Genomic DNA, 14,651 nt, shown 5'->3' with positions numbered 1-14,651 from the left:
ACACTCTTTCTCCAAGCTGCACCCCCCAGCACATTTTCCTTTTTTTTTTTTTTTTTTTTGGTGGCACTGGGGATTGAACCAGAGCTCTCTACCTCCAAGCAGCACCCCCAGCCCTATTTTATTTTTATTTGGAGACAGGGTCTCACTAAATTGATGAGAGTCTTACTACTACCTGAGATTGTCTCCAAGTCATACCTCCAGTCTTATTTTATATAATATATATTATTTTATTATATATTTTATTATATATTATATATTATTTTATATAATATATTATATTTTATCTTATTATATATATATATATATATATTTTTTTTTTTTGGTATGTGGCACTGGGGGTGGAACCTGGGGCTTTTCTACATCTGGGCCTACCTCCCAGACCTATTTTATACTTTATTTGGAAACAGGGTCTCACTGAGTTGCTGAGAGCCTCACTCAGTAGCTGAGGCTGGCTTCGAACCTGTGCAATCCTCCTGTCTCGGCCTCTCAAGTGCGGGGATTACAAGCATGCACCACCACGCCCGGCTTTATTATTTATTTATTTATTTATTTATTTATTTATTTATTTATTTATTTTGAGGTACTGGGGATGGAACCCAGGGGCATTCTACCCCCAAGCTTGATCTCTAGCCCTTTTTTACTTTTTATTTGGAAACAGAATCTCAGTAAGTTGCAGGAGCTGGCTTTAAACATGTGATCCCCCTGGCTCGGTCTCCCAAAAACTGGGATGTCAAGTATGCGCGACCATGCTCGACTTCATTATTTTTCCTTTTTAAAAGGGTCTCCTTGCCCGGCATGGTGGCGCACGCTTGTAATCCCCACGCTTGGGAGGCCGAGACGGGAGGGTCGCACAGGTTCGAAGCCAGCCTCAGCTACTTAGTGAGGCTCTCAGCGACTTAGTGAGACCCTGTTTCCATAAAGTATAAAATAGGTCTGGGAGTGTAGCCGGAGGTAGAAAAGCCCCTGGGTTCCACCCCCAGTACCACACACAAAAAAAGTGTCTCCCAACTGGGTGTAGTGGCGCACGCTTGTAATCCCAGCATTTGGGAGGCTGAGTCAGGAGGATCGCGGTTCGCGGACAGCCTCAGCTACTTAACAGGGTCCTTCACAACTCAGTGAGACCCTGTTTCAAAAATAAAAAGACTAAAAAATAGGGTTGGGGTATAGCTCAGAGGTACATGTCCCTGGGTTCCAACCCCAGTACCACCAAAAAAAAATAATCTCCCTAAACCAGGTAAGGTGGCACACACTTGTAATCCCAAGCATTTGGGAGGCTAAGACAGGAGGATTGAGGTTCGTGGACAGCCTCAGCTACTACTTAGTGAGGCCCTCTGGAACTGAGTGAGGCCCTGTTTCAAAATAAAGACTAAAAAATAGGGCTGGGGTGTAGCTTGGAGGTACAATGTCCCTGGGTTCAATCTGTAATACCGAAAAAAAAAAAAGAAAAAGAAAAAGTGGGGGTCTTCTTACCCAGGTGTGGTATCCCTATTATCCCAGAACTTAGGAGGATTGCAGGTTTGAGGACAGCTTCAGCAATATAAGGAGACCCTCAACAACCTAGCAAGACTCTGTTTCAAAATTTTTTTTTTTTTTTTTTTTTTTGGTGGTACTGGGGTTCCTGGAAGCCCTTCTACCTCTGGGCTACACTCCCAGACCTATTTTTTTACATTTTTATTTGGAAACAGGGTCTCCTAAGCCAGCGCGCGCAGCTGGCTTCAAACCTGCGCGATCCTCCTGTCTCTGCCTCCCAAGCGCGGGGATTACAAGTGTGCGCCACCATGCCCGGCTTGTTTCAAAATTTTAAAAAAGCCAGGCGTGGTGGGAGGCAGAGGCAGGAGGATCGCACAGGTTTGAAGCCAGCCTTGCTGACTTAAGAGACCTGTTTCTAAAAATAAAAATATAAAATAGGTCTGGGAGTATAGCCCAAAGGTAGAAGGGTTCCATCCCCAGTACCACCAAAATAAATAAATAAATAAATAAATAAATAAATAAATAGGATAGGATGCCTCTGGATTCAATCTTAGTACTGAAAAAAAAAAAAAAGAAAAGAAAAGAAAAGAAAAAGAAAAAGAAAGCTCCCTAAATTGCTGAGACTGGCCTTGAATTCCAGTACTGGGGATTCAACCCAGGGGCATTCTACCTCTGAGCTACAGTCCCAGCCCTATTTTTTTTTTTTTTTTACTTTGAAACAAGGTCTCACAAAGGTATGGAGAGCCTCACTAAGTAGCTGAGGCTGGCTTCGAACCTGTGCGACCCTCCCGTCTCAGCCTCCCAAGCGCTGGGATTACAAGCGTGCGCCACCACGCCCGCTCATCTCAGCCCCTCCCTGACCCTCGTTTGCTCCTGTGTGGAAGGCCATGGGTTGGGAGCTCCCAGGCCCATGGCGGGGGCAGGGGGCTGACCGGGGACTGCATTGGTAAAGGCTGGGCAGACAGCAGCTGCTTGGCCGCTGGAAGGTCCCCTGGGGGCGGGTGGAGAGGTGGCCGGTGTCAGGTGCCTGTTACCATGGAGCCTCAGGAGCACAGCATTCGGGCGGGCGGTCACTCAGCTACCTGCCGTCCCCAGGACCTGGAGAAACCAACGGCCATCGCTTACCGCATGAAAGGGGGCGGTCAGCCTGGCGGAGGTGGTGAGACCAGCTCCGAAGACCCCCTCAGGAGACCCCCAAAGCCAAAGCCCAGTCCAAGTCAGTGCTTTACTCCGGGGGGCGGGGGCCCCAGGGTTGGATGAGGATGGGGGGCATTTGTCAATGCTCAGACACCTTCACATGCTAGACTGGTGTGGTAGGAGGGGTGGCCGGTTAGGGGCGTGGTGGGGAATTCCTCTCTCTCCATCTTACGGTACCCACCTGGTCCTTCTGCCTGGCTCCTCAGTCCCAGGCCTGGATGCCTCCACGCTGGCCCTGCAGCAAGCCTTCATCCATAAACAAGCGGTGCTCCTGGTGAGTGATGGAGGGACATTTGGGGCAGGTGGCAGGTGAGGGGCCCCTCTGGTCACCATGGCCACCCCTCCCCAGGCCCGGGAGATGACACTACAAGCCATGGCACTCCAGCAGCAGCCCCTGAGTCCTGCCCAGAGACCCTTGCCCCCAGAGGTGAGCCCGGGACTCCCTTCCCCAGTATGGGGGCGGTGCTTAGGGACAGCCTTGCACAAGGGCCTGTGCTAGCTGGGTGTGGTAGTGCACGCTTGTAATCTCAGTACTTGGGAGGCTGAGACAGGAGGATCACAGGGTCGTGGCCCGCCTTAGCTACTTAGTGAGGCCCTCTGCACCTTAATGAGTCCTTGTTTCAAGATAGAGAATAAGAAATAGAAACAGGCATGGTGGGGTACACATTTGGGAGACTGAGACAGGAGGATCGTGGTTCAGTGGCTACTTAGTGAAGCCCTTTGCAACTCAGTGAGACCTTGCTTCAAAATAAAGAATAAAAGAGGGCTGGGGGTACAGCTTGGAGGTAGAACGCCCCTGGGTTCCATCCCCAGTACCAGAAAAAAAATAGGCCTGGGGGTGGAGCTTGAAGATAGAACACCCCTGGATTCAATCTCCACTACCACACAAAGAAAAGTCTTGGGGAGCCAGGCATGGTGGCACGTGCTTGTAATCCCAGTACTTGGGAGCTTGAGACAGAAGATCACGCAGTTTCAGAGCCAGCCTCAGCTACTTAGTGAGTGATGAAGGGGCGTTGCTTTCAGCAACACAGTGAGATCATGTTTCCAAATAAAATATATAAATAGGTCAGGGAGTGTAGCCTGGAGGTAGAAAGTCCCTGGGTTCCATCCCCAGTACCATACACATATACACACAAAAAAAGTCTGGGGGTATAGTCTGAAGGTAGAAAGCCCCTGGGTTCCATCCCCAGTAATACACACACACACGCACACACACACCCAAGAGCCCTACAGGCCATCTAGGGCAGGAAGGGTCCCCGAAAGCAGGCTGGTGTACCCCAAGGCCATCTCCCTTGTGCCCTGCTGCCCACAGAAACCCTTAGCGCCAGAGGCACAGCCCAAGTCTGTAGGCACGGGTCCCCCAGCCAAACCCGTGCTCCTCCGCTCTGCTCCGAAGCCTTCATCCCCAGCGCCCCTGGCCAGGCCCCCGAAGCCCCCCACCAAGCCCGTGGCGGTCCCGGTTCTAGCCCAGGACCAGGCTTCTCCACAGCTCGGTGAGTATCCTGCCCAGCCTGGGGTGGAGGGCTGCAGGGGGCAGGATGGGGGTACAGCTGTGTCCCCCATAGATTCACCTTTTCCCGCCTCCCCTGGCCCACAGCCCTGCCCACCCCGGAGCTGGTCCGGTACTCCACGCTCAACTCGGAGCACTTCCCTCAGCCCACACAGCAGATCAGGAGCATCGTGCGGCAGTACCAGCAACCGCCCCGGGGAGGCCGCCCCGAGGCCCTGAGGTCAGCACGCCCCTCCCCGCCCTCCAACCACCCTCCCTCGCTGCAACCCCAGTGCCTACCCTCTGCACACCTGCCCCCCTCAACCGGGCTCCATGTCACCCCCTCCTCAATAAGTCAATGCCCTAGCAGGAAGGACAGAGGGAGGGTGTTCGTGAAGCGGCCGGACCCCCACGAAGAGGCCCTAATGCTGCTGAAAGGCCAGATGTCCCACCTGGTGGCAGCACCTGGCGCCCAGGTAAGGGGAGGGTGGGGCTGGGCCCAGATGGTACAGAAGTCAAAGGGGGGCTTACAGAGAGAACGCAAAACCAGCTACCCCCAGAAGCCGGGCCCTGCCATCACCCCTTCAACAGGGCCTGCCTGCTGCACCCTGAGCTCTCTGTTTGGTGTGGGACAGGTGCCCAGAGAGACCGTGGCGCTGGTGAAGCCGGTTGCCAGCACACCGAGGCCACCCGTGGGACCCACTCAAGGTGAGAGGGCCAGGAAGGAGGGAGGGAAGCCGGCAGGGTGTCCAGGTACATGAACAAGTCTCTGAGCACCTGGTCTGCTGCATGTGGGTGGCCCCTGTGTGTATGTTCCTGAGCCCATGGAAATTAGAATATTAACAGTCAAGTGGGCATCATGGCCTATGCCTGGTATCTTAGGCTGAGACAGGAGGATTGCAGGTTGAGGGCCAGCCTCAGCAAAATAGCTTGTAAGTAATTTAGCTGAGACCCAAGGTCTCAGCTAACCGAATGAGGCCCTCAGCAGCTTCATGAGGCCTTCCGCAGCTACATGAGACATTGCTTCAAAATAAAAATAAAGGCGGGCGTGGTGGCGCACGCTTGTAATCCTAGCATTTGGGAGTCTGAAACTGGAGGATTGCAGTTCATGAGCAGCCTCAGCTATTTAGTGAGGCCCTTTGCAACTCAGCAAGACCCTGTTTCAAAATAAAGATTAAAAAATCGGGCTAGGGGTATAGCTTGGAGGTAGAATCCCACCTGGGTTCCATCCCTAGTACCACAAAAAATAAAAATAAAAAATAAAAAGGGCCGGGCGAGGTGGCGCATGCTTGTAATCCCAGTACTTGGGAGACTGAGACAGGAGGATCGAGCAGCTTAGAAGCCAGTCTCAGCTCCTTAGTGAGGCCCTCTGCAACTCAGACCCAGTTTCAAAATAAATAATAAAAAATAGGCTGGGGGTGGTGGTGCACGCTTGTAATCCCCGCCTTGGGAGGCAGAGACAGGAGGATCGCGCAGGTTCGAAGCCAGCCACGTGCGCTGGCTTAGGAGACCCTGTTTCCAAATAAAAATGTAAAAATAGGTCTGGGAGTGTAGCCCGGAGATAGAAGGGCTTCCAGGAACCCCAGTACCACAACAAAATAAATAAAATAAAGAATAAAAAAATATTGGGCTAGGGGTGTATAGCTCGGAGGTGGAATGCCCCTGGATTCCATCCCCAGCACCGCACACACACACAAGTAAATAAATAAATAGGGCTGGAGGTGTAGCTCGGAGGTAGAATGCCATCTGGGTTCCATCCCTAGTACCGCAAAAAATAAAAATAAAATATAAAAGGGTCTGGGGGTTATATGAGACTCGACTGTCTTCTGCAGGGGCCCAGGCTTTTATTCCCTGGGGTATCCGCAGCCCTCAGCGCTGGCTGCTAAGCGCTATCTCTGCGTCCACGCAAGGGCTTGGTTGGAGGAGTGTGACCCCCACGACCCCGTGCACCTGCACAGCCCCATTCTCCACTCGAGGTCGCCCTGCCCCTGCCGCTCTCACCTGGTCCTGACAGGTGTTCCCCACCCTGCTTTCCCCTCCCCTGCCTTTTTAGCCCTGTCTTCAAGGTCGCTGGAGCCCCCGGAGGAGCCCGTGCAGACGCGACTGCACCGCCTTGTCAACCCCAGCTTCTACGGCTACCAGGACGCCCCCTGGCAGATCTTTCTGCGCAAAGAGGTACCTGCCGGGCAGCGCAGTTCTGGGATTCAGGAGGTGGGAGAATCAGCTGGACAGGGCTGAGTTGTTGGGGGCGGAGCCAGCCGGCTGATGTGGGCGGGGCTTCGGCTGGGGGCGGGGCTTGATGTGAGCCAGAAGTGCTCACTGGAGCCCCGCCCTCTGCAGGTGTTTTACCCCAAAGACAGCTACAACCACCCTGTGCATCTAGACCTGCTGTTTCGCCAGGTGACGTGCCCGCTTCTCTTTCTGCTTTAATGTACCCCGCAGGGCAGTGGGTACAGAGATTAGCCGCCTGCAAATTCTCTGAGCAGGGGGCCGTGGCGCATGCCTGTAATTCCGGTACTTGGGAGAATGAGACAGGAGAATCACAGGTCCAAGGCCAGCCTTGGCAATTTAGAGAGACTCAGTTTCACAATTAAAAACTTAAGCTGCCAAGGCTGGGCGTGGTGGCGCACACCTGTAACCCCAGCATTCGGGAGGCTGAGACTGAAGGATTATGGTTCACGGACAGCCTCAGCTCTTTAGTGAGGCCCTCTGCAACTCAGTGAGACTTTTGTTTCAAAATAAAGAATAAAAAATAGGGCTGGGGGTGTAGCTCAGAGGTAGAATGCCCCTGGGTTCCATCCCAGTACTGGGGAAAAAAAAATCCCAGTACTTGGGAGGCAGAGATAGGATCACAGGTTCAAAGCCAGCCTCAGCAATGTAGCAAGACCCTGTTAATAAATAAAATAAAATAGGGCTGGGGGTGGAGCTTAGTGGTTTAATGACCCAGGGTTCAATTTCCAGTGCCTCAAAAGTAAATAAACAGCCGGGCGTGGTGGCGCACGCTTGTAATCCCCGCGCTTGGGAGGCAGAGACAGGAGGATCGCGCAGGTTCGAAGCTAGCCGCGCGCGCTGGCTTAGGAGACCCTGTTTCCAATTAAAAATGTAAAAATAGGTCTGGGAGTGTAGCCCGGAGGTAGAAGGGCTTCCAGGAACCCCAGTACCACCAAAAAAAAAAAAAAAAGTAAATAAACAAATTTAAAGAAAGGTTTTAAAAAGAGGAAGGTGCAATGGCGCACACCTGTAATCCCAGCATTTAGGAGCTGAGACAGGATGATCTCAGGTTCAAGGCCAGCCTCAGCAACTTAGCAAAACCTGCAGCAACTTATATATAGAGAGAATATGCATATATTGGCTGAGGGTGTGGCTCAGAGGTTGAATGCCTTTGGGTTCAATCTCCAGTTCCACCAAACCAATCAAAACAAAACAAATTATTTTTTGCGCTCTGGGATGTGGGGTCCTTGGGGTTGGGAAGCTATCCTACTGAATTCCCCCACTCCCATGGATAAGGTCCATGAGCCCGCAATTTGATCTAATTAGAATTACAGTCTACCTGAGCTAGGCAGGGCTCAGAGATCAAATCCGAGCAGCCCTCCATAGATAGGGAAACTGAGGCCCGGGAAAGGTGGAACAGATTAAGAAGAGGAGGAGAAAGGAGAGGCCCTCTGTAGCTGGGACCTGGTTTTCAATGATGATGCAGTTTATCAAAGACCCCAGTACTACAAAATGCGGCCCCCTCATTCCCCCAGCTCAGCCTGGGTCCCCGGCTGGGCGAGCCCCGCGGGCCACCCTGCATCGTGGTTCGTTCCCACAGATCCTGCACGACACGCTTTCTGAGGCCTGCCTGCGCATCTCCGACCAGGAGCGGCTGAGAATGAAGGCGTTGTTTGGTACTTCAGGGGGCGGGGAAGGGAAATGCAATGGAAACGCAGTGCCAGGCTCCTCCCAGGGGGCGGGGCCCATCAAGCCACGCCCGTGCGTCTCCAAGACACGCCCCTTCTTGGCTGCCCTGGGTCAGCTGTCTTCTTGCTGACCATCAGCCTCTCTTTCTGATCTCCCTGAGGTGTGGGCTGGCAAGGGACACGGAAGGGGGTGGAGGTTTCCTAACCAGCCCTCGCCTCCCTCAGCCCAGAACCAGCTGGACACGCAGCGGCCTCTGGTAACCGAGAGCGTGAAGCGGGCGGTGGTCAGCACCGCTCGGGACAGCTGGGAGGTCTACTTCTCCCGCCTCTTCCCCGCCACGGTGAGAATTCCTGCCTGCCCCCCAGCTCAGCTCAGGGCTAAGGCTGGAAGATGCTCACATGCCCCTTATCCTCACCCCAGGGCAGCGTGGGCACCGGTGTACAGATCCTAGCTGTATCCCACACGGGCATCAAACTCCTGCGGATGGTCAAGGGCAGCCGGGAGGCCAGCGGGCAGCTGCGGGTCCTGCGTGCATACAGGTGGTTGATGGGTGGGCGGGAGAGAGGCCAGTCTGAAACTGGACCACACTGGCATCAGTGGCTCTCCACTCTGTGCAGAGATGCGTACCTCATCCTTATACACCACAAGTTTCTGTGCTAAACCCATTTAAAAGATGGGGAAGCCGGGCGTGGTGGCGCACGCTTGTCATCCCCGCGCTTGGGAGGCTGAGACAGGAGGATCGCGCAGGTTCGAAGCCAGCCTCAGCTACTTAGTGAGGCTCTCAGCAACTTAAGTGAGACCCTGTTTCCAAATAAAATGTAAAATGGGTCTGAGAGTATAGCCCGGAGGTAGAAAGCCTCTGGGTTCCACCCCCAGTACCACCAAAAAAATAAAAATAAATAAATAAATAAAAGATGGGGAAGCTGGGCATGGTGGCGCACGCTTGTAATCCCAGGATTTTGGAGGCTGAGACAGGAGGATCACAGGTTAGAGGACAGTCTCAGCAACATAGCAGAACTTTCAGCAACTTAGCAAGACCCTGTTTCAAAACCAAAAATAAAATAGGGCTGGGGTGTAGCTTGGAGGTAGAATTATGGTATTGGGTTCAATCCCCAGTACAACGATAAATAAATAAGTAGGGCTTGGGGTGTAGCTCAGAGGTAGAACACCTCCTAGTTCAATCCCAGCACACCTAAAAGGGAATAATAATAAATATGGAAGCCTGGCATGGCGGCACATGCTTGTAAGTGCAGCATCTGGGAGACGAGACGGGAGGATTGCAGGTTTGAGAGCAGCCTCAGGAATTTAGTGAGACTCTCAGTAACTTAGACCGTTTCAAAATAAAAATAAAATAGCGCTGAATCTCAGAGGTAGAATGTCCCTGGGTTCAATCCCTAGTACCACACACACACCAACAACAATAAAAAAAAAGATTGGCCAGGGCTAGCAGGGCATAGTGGCACATGCCTGGAATCCCTATACTTGGGAGGCTGAGATAAGAGGATCACAGATTTAAGATAAACCTCAGCAATTTAATGAGATTTTGTTTCCAAATAAAAAAATAAAATAGTGCCGGGCATGGCGGCACATGCCTGTAATCCCAGGATTTAGGAGGCTGAGACAGGAGGAACACAGGTTCAAGGACAGCCTCAGCCAATAGTGAGACTTGTCCACCTAGCAAGACCCTGTTTCCAAATAGGAAATAAAATCATGCTGGGGGTGTATCTCAGAGGTAGACTGCTCCTGGGTTCCCTCCTTAGTAACACACACACACACACACACACACACACACACACACATAACTTTGGGCTGGGCGTGGTGGCGCACGCTTGTAATCCCCGTGCTTGGGAGGCGGAGACAGGAGGATCGCACAGGTTCGAAGCCAGCCGCGCTGGCTTAAGAGACCCTGTTTCCAAATAAAAATATAAAAAATAGGTCTGGGAGTGTAGCCCAGAGGTAGAAGGGTTCCATCCCCAGTACCACCAAATAATAATAATAATAATAATAATAATAATAATAATAATAATAAAATATAAAAAATATGTCTGGAAGCCAGGCGTGGTGGCGCACGCTTGTAATCCCCGTGCTTGGGAGGCTGAGACAGGAGGATCACACGGGTTCAAAGCCAGCCTCAGCTACTTAGTGAGGCTCTCAGCAACTCAATTAGACCCTGTTTCCAAATAAAATATAAAATGGGTCTGGGAGTATAGCCCGGAGGTATAAAGCCTCTGGGTTCCACCCCCAATACCACCACACACACACACACACACACACACACACACACACACACAAAAGTCTGGGAGTGTAGCCCGGAGGTAGAAGGGTTCCATCCCCAGTACCACCAAAAAAATAAAAAATAAAATAAAATAAATTTGGGTCAGTGGTGGAGTTGATTTCTGTGGGGTGGAGCATTGGTTCAAAGGGTGGTAGGAGATGAGAAGTCCCTGGGCCCCACGGATCTGGTGTGGGCCTGGGCTTCGGGGTGGCACAGGGCAGGACAGCAGAATATAAAAGGCTGGGGGAGGTCATTCTTCTGGCCCGGGGTCTTGTCCTTCAGCTTTGCAGACATCCTCTTTGTGACCACGCCCTCCCCGAACATGCTGGAGTTCAACCTGGCCAGCGAGAAGGTCATTCTCTTCTCAGCCCGAGCTCATCAGGTCAAGACCCTGGTGGACGACTTCATTCTGGAGCTGAAGAAGGTCAGGAGCCTCCCACAGATGCTGCCAGGGCCAAGGGCTCGGGATCTGGGCTCTCTTACCCCAGACTGACGCCAGCCCTGTCTGTGTCGGAAGTGTGACTGCAAGTGCATCGGCCAGGGAGCCGGGGGCTGTGCCCTGTGTTTCTATAGGCCTGTGTGCTACTCGCAATGCCAGGTTCCGCATTCCGCATTCGTTTTATTTTATTTTATTTTATTTTATTTTTCTTTTCCTCCTTCTTTTTCTTCTTCTTCTTCTTCTCCTCCTCCTCCTCCTCCTCCTCCTCCTCCTCCTTCTTTTTGGTACTGGGGATTAAACTCAGGAGTATTCTACCTCTGAGCTACATCCCCAGCCCTCTTTTATTTTTTAACCTGCGTGATCCTCCTGTCTCAGCCTCCCAAACGCAGGGATGACAAGCATGCGCCACCACACCCGGCTTATTCTTTATTTTGAAAGCGGGTCTCACTGAGTTGCAGAGGGCTTCATTAAGTAGCTGAGGCTGTCTGCGAACCACGATCCTCCAGTCTCAGCCTCCCAAATGCTGGGATTACAAGCGTGCCCCACCACGACCGGCTTTTTATTCATTTTGAAACACAGTCTCACTGAGTTGCAGAGGGCTTATTTTATTTTATTTTTTGAGGGTCTAGGAATGGAACCCAGGGGCAATCGACCTCCGAGCTACACCCCCTGCCCTGTTTTTGATTTTTTATTTTGAAACAGGGTCTCACTAAGTTACGAAGGGCCTCGCTAAGTAGCTGAGGCTGTCCACGAACCGTGATCCTCTGGTCTCAGCCTCCTGAATGCTGGGATTACAAGCGTGTGCCACCACGCTTGGCTCTTTATTTTATTTTTATTTATTATTTATTTATTTTTGGTGGTACTGGGAGTAGAACCCAAGGTCTTTCTACCTCCGGGCTATACTCCCAGACCTATTTTATATTTTATTTGGAAACAGGGTCTCACTAAGTTGCTGAGAACCTCACTAAGTAGCTGAGGCTGGCTTCAAACCTGTGTGATCTTCCTATCTCCGCCTCCCAAACATGGGGATTACAAGCGTGCACCACTATGCCGGGCTTATTTTTATTTTTAGTTATTTAATTTTTTTTTTTCTTCAGTACTGGGGATGGAACCCAGGGGCATTCTACCTCTGAGCTCCACCCCCAGCCCGAAATTTTATTCTTTATTTGGACACAGGGTCTCACTAAGTTACGGAGGGCCTCACTAAGTAGCTTGAGGCTGGCTTTGAACCTGCGATCCTCCTGTCTCAGTCTCTCAGGTACTGGGATCAAAAACGTGTGCCATCACGCCAGGCTCCTGTTTCAAAATTTAAAAAAAAAAAATTTTTTTTTTCTTTTAAAGAGCTGAGGAAGTAGTTCAGAGGTAAAATGCCCCTGGGTTAATTCCCAACACCAATTTAAAAAGATGTGAAGGTTTGTCTGTGCTCCCCAGATTCAGGCTTCTGCCCCTCCGAGGCTTTGCCTTCCACCTGGGATGACCTCCCCCTACACCTAGGGAACGCCTTCTTTTTCTTTGTGTGTGGAGGAGGGGGAGGATGGGAGGAGCCCCAGGCCTCTGGGAGCAGGGCCAGGTGACCCCATCCCTCACTCTACTCCTGGCCAACCCAGGACTCTGACTACGTGGTCGCCGTGAGGAACTTTCTGCCCGAGGATCCGGCACTGCTGGCCTTCCACAAGGGTGACATCATCCACCTGCAGCCCCTGGAGCCCCCTCGAGTGGGTCCGTGCCAAGGGCTGGGTGGGCTGCAGAAGGGCATCCTGGGCATCCCTGGCAGACGCTGACAGGCACTTGGCCCGCAGGCTACAGTGCCGGCTGTGTGGTCCGCAAGAAGGTGGTATACCTAGAGGAGCTGCGGCGCAGGAGCCCCGACTTCGGTGAGTACCCCAGGGACACCCGGAACCTGGGAACCCCAAACCGGGCTCATCCTCGTCTTCTGTGCTCACACTACGGATGCACGATGAGGGCTTCTTGGAACCCCAAAGCGGATTGGTCTGACCAGGTCTTAAAAAGTCCCTGCCCAGCCAGGCGTGGTGGGGAACGCTGTAATCCCCGCGCTTGGGAGGCTGAGACAGGAGGATCGCATAAGTTCGAAGCCAGCTTCAGCTACTTAGTGAGGCTCTCAGCAACTTAGTGAGACCCTGTTTCCAAATAAAATATAAAAAAGGTCTGGTAGTATAGCCCGGAGGTAGAAAGCCCCTGGGTTCCACCTCAGTACCACACACACACAAAAAGTCCCTGCCTGCCCGTGGCCCTGTAGCTCAGCTCCTCTGCCTGGATGGATGGCTTGTGTCTGTGGACATTTTATTTGTCCACATTTATGGTCACGCTTTGTGTCTCTGCATGACCTGAGAGTCCACAAAGGCTGCTTTCCACCTGCCACGGTGACCTTGTAGCCCTGATCCTATGTCTTCCTAGGTAAAACAACCTAGGGTTGACCAGTGGTTAGCGCTTGCCTACTATGGGAACCACCGTGGACTCCATCCCCAACATTGAAAAAAAAAAGGAGATGGGAGGAAGGTTTGATGGTTTGGCCTCCCTCACAGAGCTCTAGGGAAGGGTCAAGGAGGTACCCAAGTATCCCCCAAAGATTCCCCTTCCTTGAGCTGGGCGTGGTGGTGCACACTTGTAATCCCAGCATTTGGGAGGCTGAAACAGGAGGATCGTGGTTCGAGGACAGCCTCAGCTACTTATAGGGCTGGAGGTGTAGCTCAGAGGTAGAATGCCCCTGGGTTTCATCCCCAGTACTGCAAAAAAAAAAAAAAAAAATTCCCCCTTCCCGGTTGGCTCAGATCCTTAACCGTGCCCCCTAGGCTGGCGGTTCGGGACCATCCACGGGCGTGTGGGCCGCTTCCCTTCCGAGCTGGTGCAGCCTGCTGCCGCCCCGGACTTCCTGCAGCTGCCAGCCGAGCCGGGCAGGGGCCGGGCGGCCGCAGTGGCCGCTGCAGTGGCCTCCACAGCCGCGGCTCGGGAGGTGGGCCGCCGCAGAGAGGTGAGAGCGGTGGGGCGAGGCCAGGCCAATAAGGCGGAGACAGGGGTAGAGAGATAAGGCAGGGTCAGCCCCTGCTGTAGAGGAGTCCAGGAAGGTCAGCCACCCCGCCCTTGGGTCTTGGAATAGGGCGCACCGGCTGTGTAAGTTGGGGGGTTAGGAAGGTGACCAGAGATGGAATTGTAATCAGTGGGGTAGGAGCCGGGCGTGGTGGCGCACACTTGTAATCCCAGCATTCGGGAGGCTAAAACAGGAGGATTGAGGTTCGCGGACAGCCTCAGCTACTTAGTGGGGCTTTCTGCAACTCACTGAGACCTTATTTCAAAATAAAAATTAAAAATAGGCCTGGGAGAACCCGGCGTGGTGGCGCACGCTTGTAATCCCCACGCTTGGGAGGCTGAGACAGGAGGATCGCACGGGTTTGAAGCCAGCCTCAGCTACTGAGTGAGGCTCTCAGCAACTTAGTGAGACCCTGTTTCCAAATACAGTATAAAATAGGTCTGGGAGTATAGCCTGGAGGTAGAAAGCCTCTGGGTTCCACCCCCAGTACCACCAAAAAAAAAAAAAAAATAGCTGGGAGGTGTGGCTAGTAGCCACACCACTCCTGGGTTCAACCCCCCAGTACCACAAGAAAAAAAGAATAAAAAATAGGGCTGGGGATATAGCTCGAAGGTAGAACACCCCTGGGTTCCATCCCCAGTACTGCAAAAAAAAAAAAAAAAAAAAAAAAAAAAGGGTAGGGTGGGTGGGGGAGAGCCAGGAACTGAGCAGAACCAGCCTGGGCTGGCCTGTAGGTGTGAAGTCCACACGGGATGGGGCGGGGCCAGATGAGGGGCAGGGCGGCCTTGTGGGTGGAGCTAGTGAGGCAGGTAAATTGAGGGGCGGGGCCATCCAC

At 52.5% G+C, this 14,651-nt stretch overlaps 1 protein-coding gene across 2 annotated transcripts in view; it reads left to right on the top strand.

The window, feature by feature from the left end:
* MYO15A (myosin XVA) overlaps positions 1-14,651 on the top strand; it is a gene marked incomplete at both ends in the record, with an annotated part of 72,199 nt that overhangs the window by 40,940 nt on the left and 16,608 nt on the right. The window contains 16 exons of one of the 2 annotated variants that reach the window (XM_080713581.1): positions 2,566-2,680; positions 2,874-2,941; positions 3,017-3,094; positions 3,980-4,160; positions 4,265-4,397; positions 4,527-4,632; positions 4,792-4,864; positions 6,210-6,331; positions 6,497-6,556; positions 7,968-8,043; positions 8,281-8,396; positions 8,477-8,595; positions 10,614-10,755; positions 12,378-12,489; positions 12,570-12,644; positions 13,581-13,759. In XM_080713581.1, coding sequence (XP_080569707.1) covers positions 2,566-2,680; positions 2,874-2,941; positions 3,017-3,094; positions 3,980-4,160; positions 4,265-4,397; positions 4,527-4,632; positions 4,792-4,864; positions 6,210-6,331; positions 6,497-6,556; positions 7,968-8,043; positions 8,281-8,396; positions 8,477-8,595; positions 10,614-10,755; positions 12,378-12,489; positions 12,570-12,644; positions 13,581-13,759 — 1,755 coding nt within the window. Of the gene's footprint in view, positions 1-2,565; positions 2,687-2,873; positions 2,942-3,016; positions 3,095-3,979; positions 4,161-4,264; positions 4,398-4,526; positions 4,633-4,791; positions 4,865-6,209; positions 6,332-6,496; positions 6,557-7,967; positions 8,044-8,280; positions 8,397-8,476; positions 8,596-10,613; positions 10,756-12,377; positions 12,490-12,569; positions 12,645-13,580; positions 13,760-14,651 lie in introns of both variants that reach the window. The other variant, XM_080713580.1, reaches the window with a different exon arrangement.

The sequence above is a fragment of the Muscardinus avellanarius genome (assembly GCF_963383645.1).
Source record: "Muscardinus avellanarius genome assembly, chromosome: 16".
NCBI lineage: Eukaryota > Metazoa > Chordata > Mammalia > Rodentia > Gliridae > Muscardinus > Muscardinus avellanarius.
This window is presented reverse-complemented; position numbering and strand designations above follow the sequence as displayed.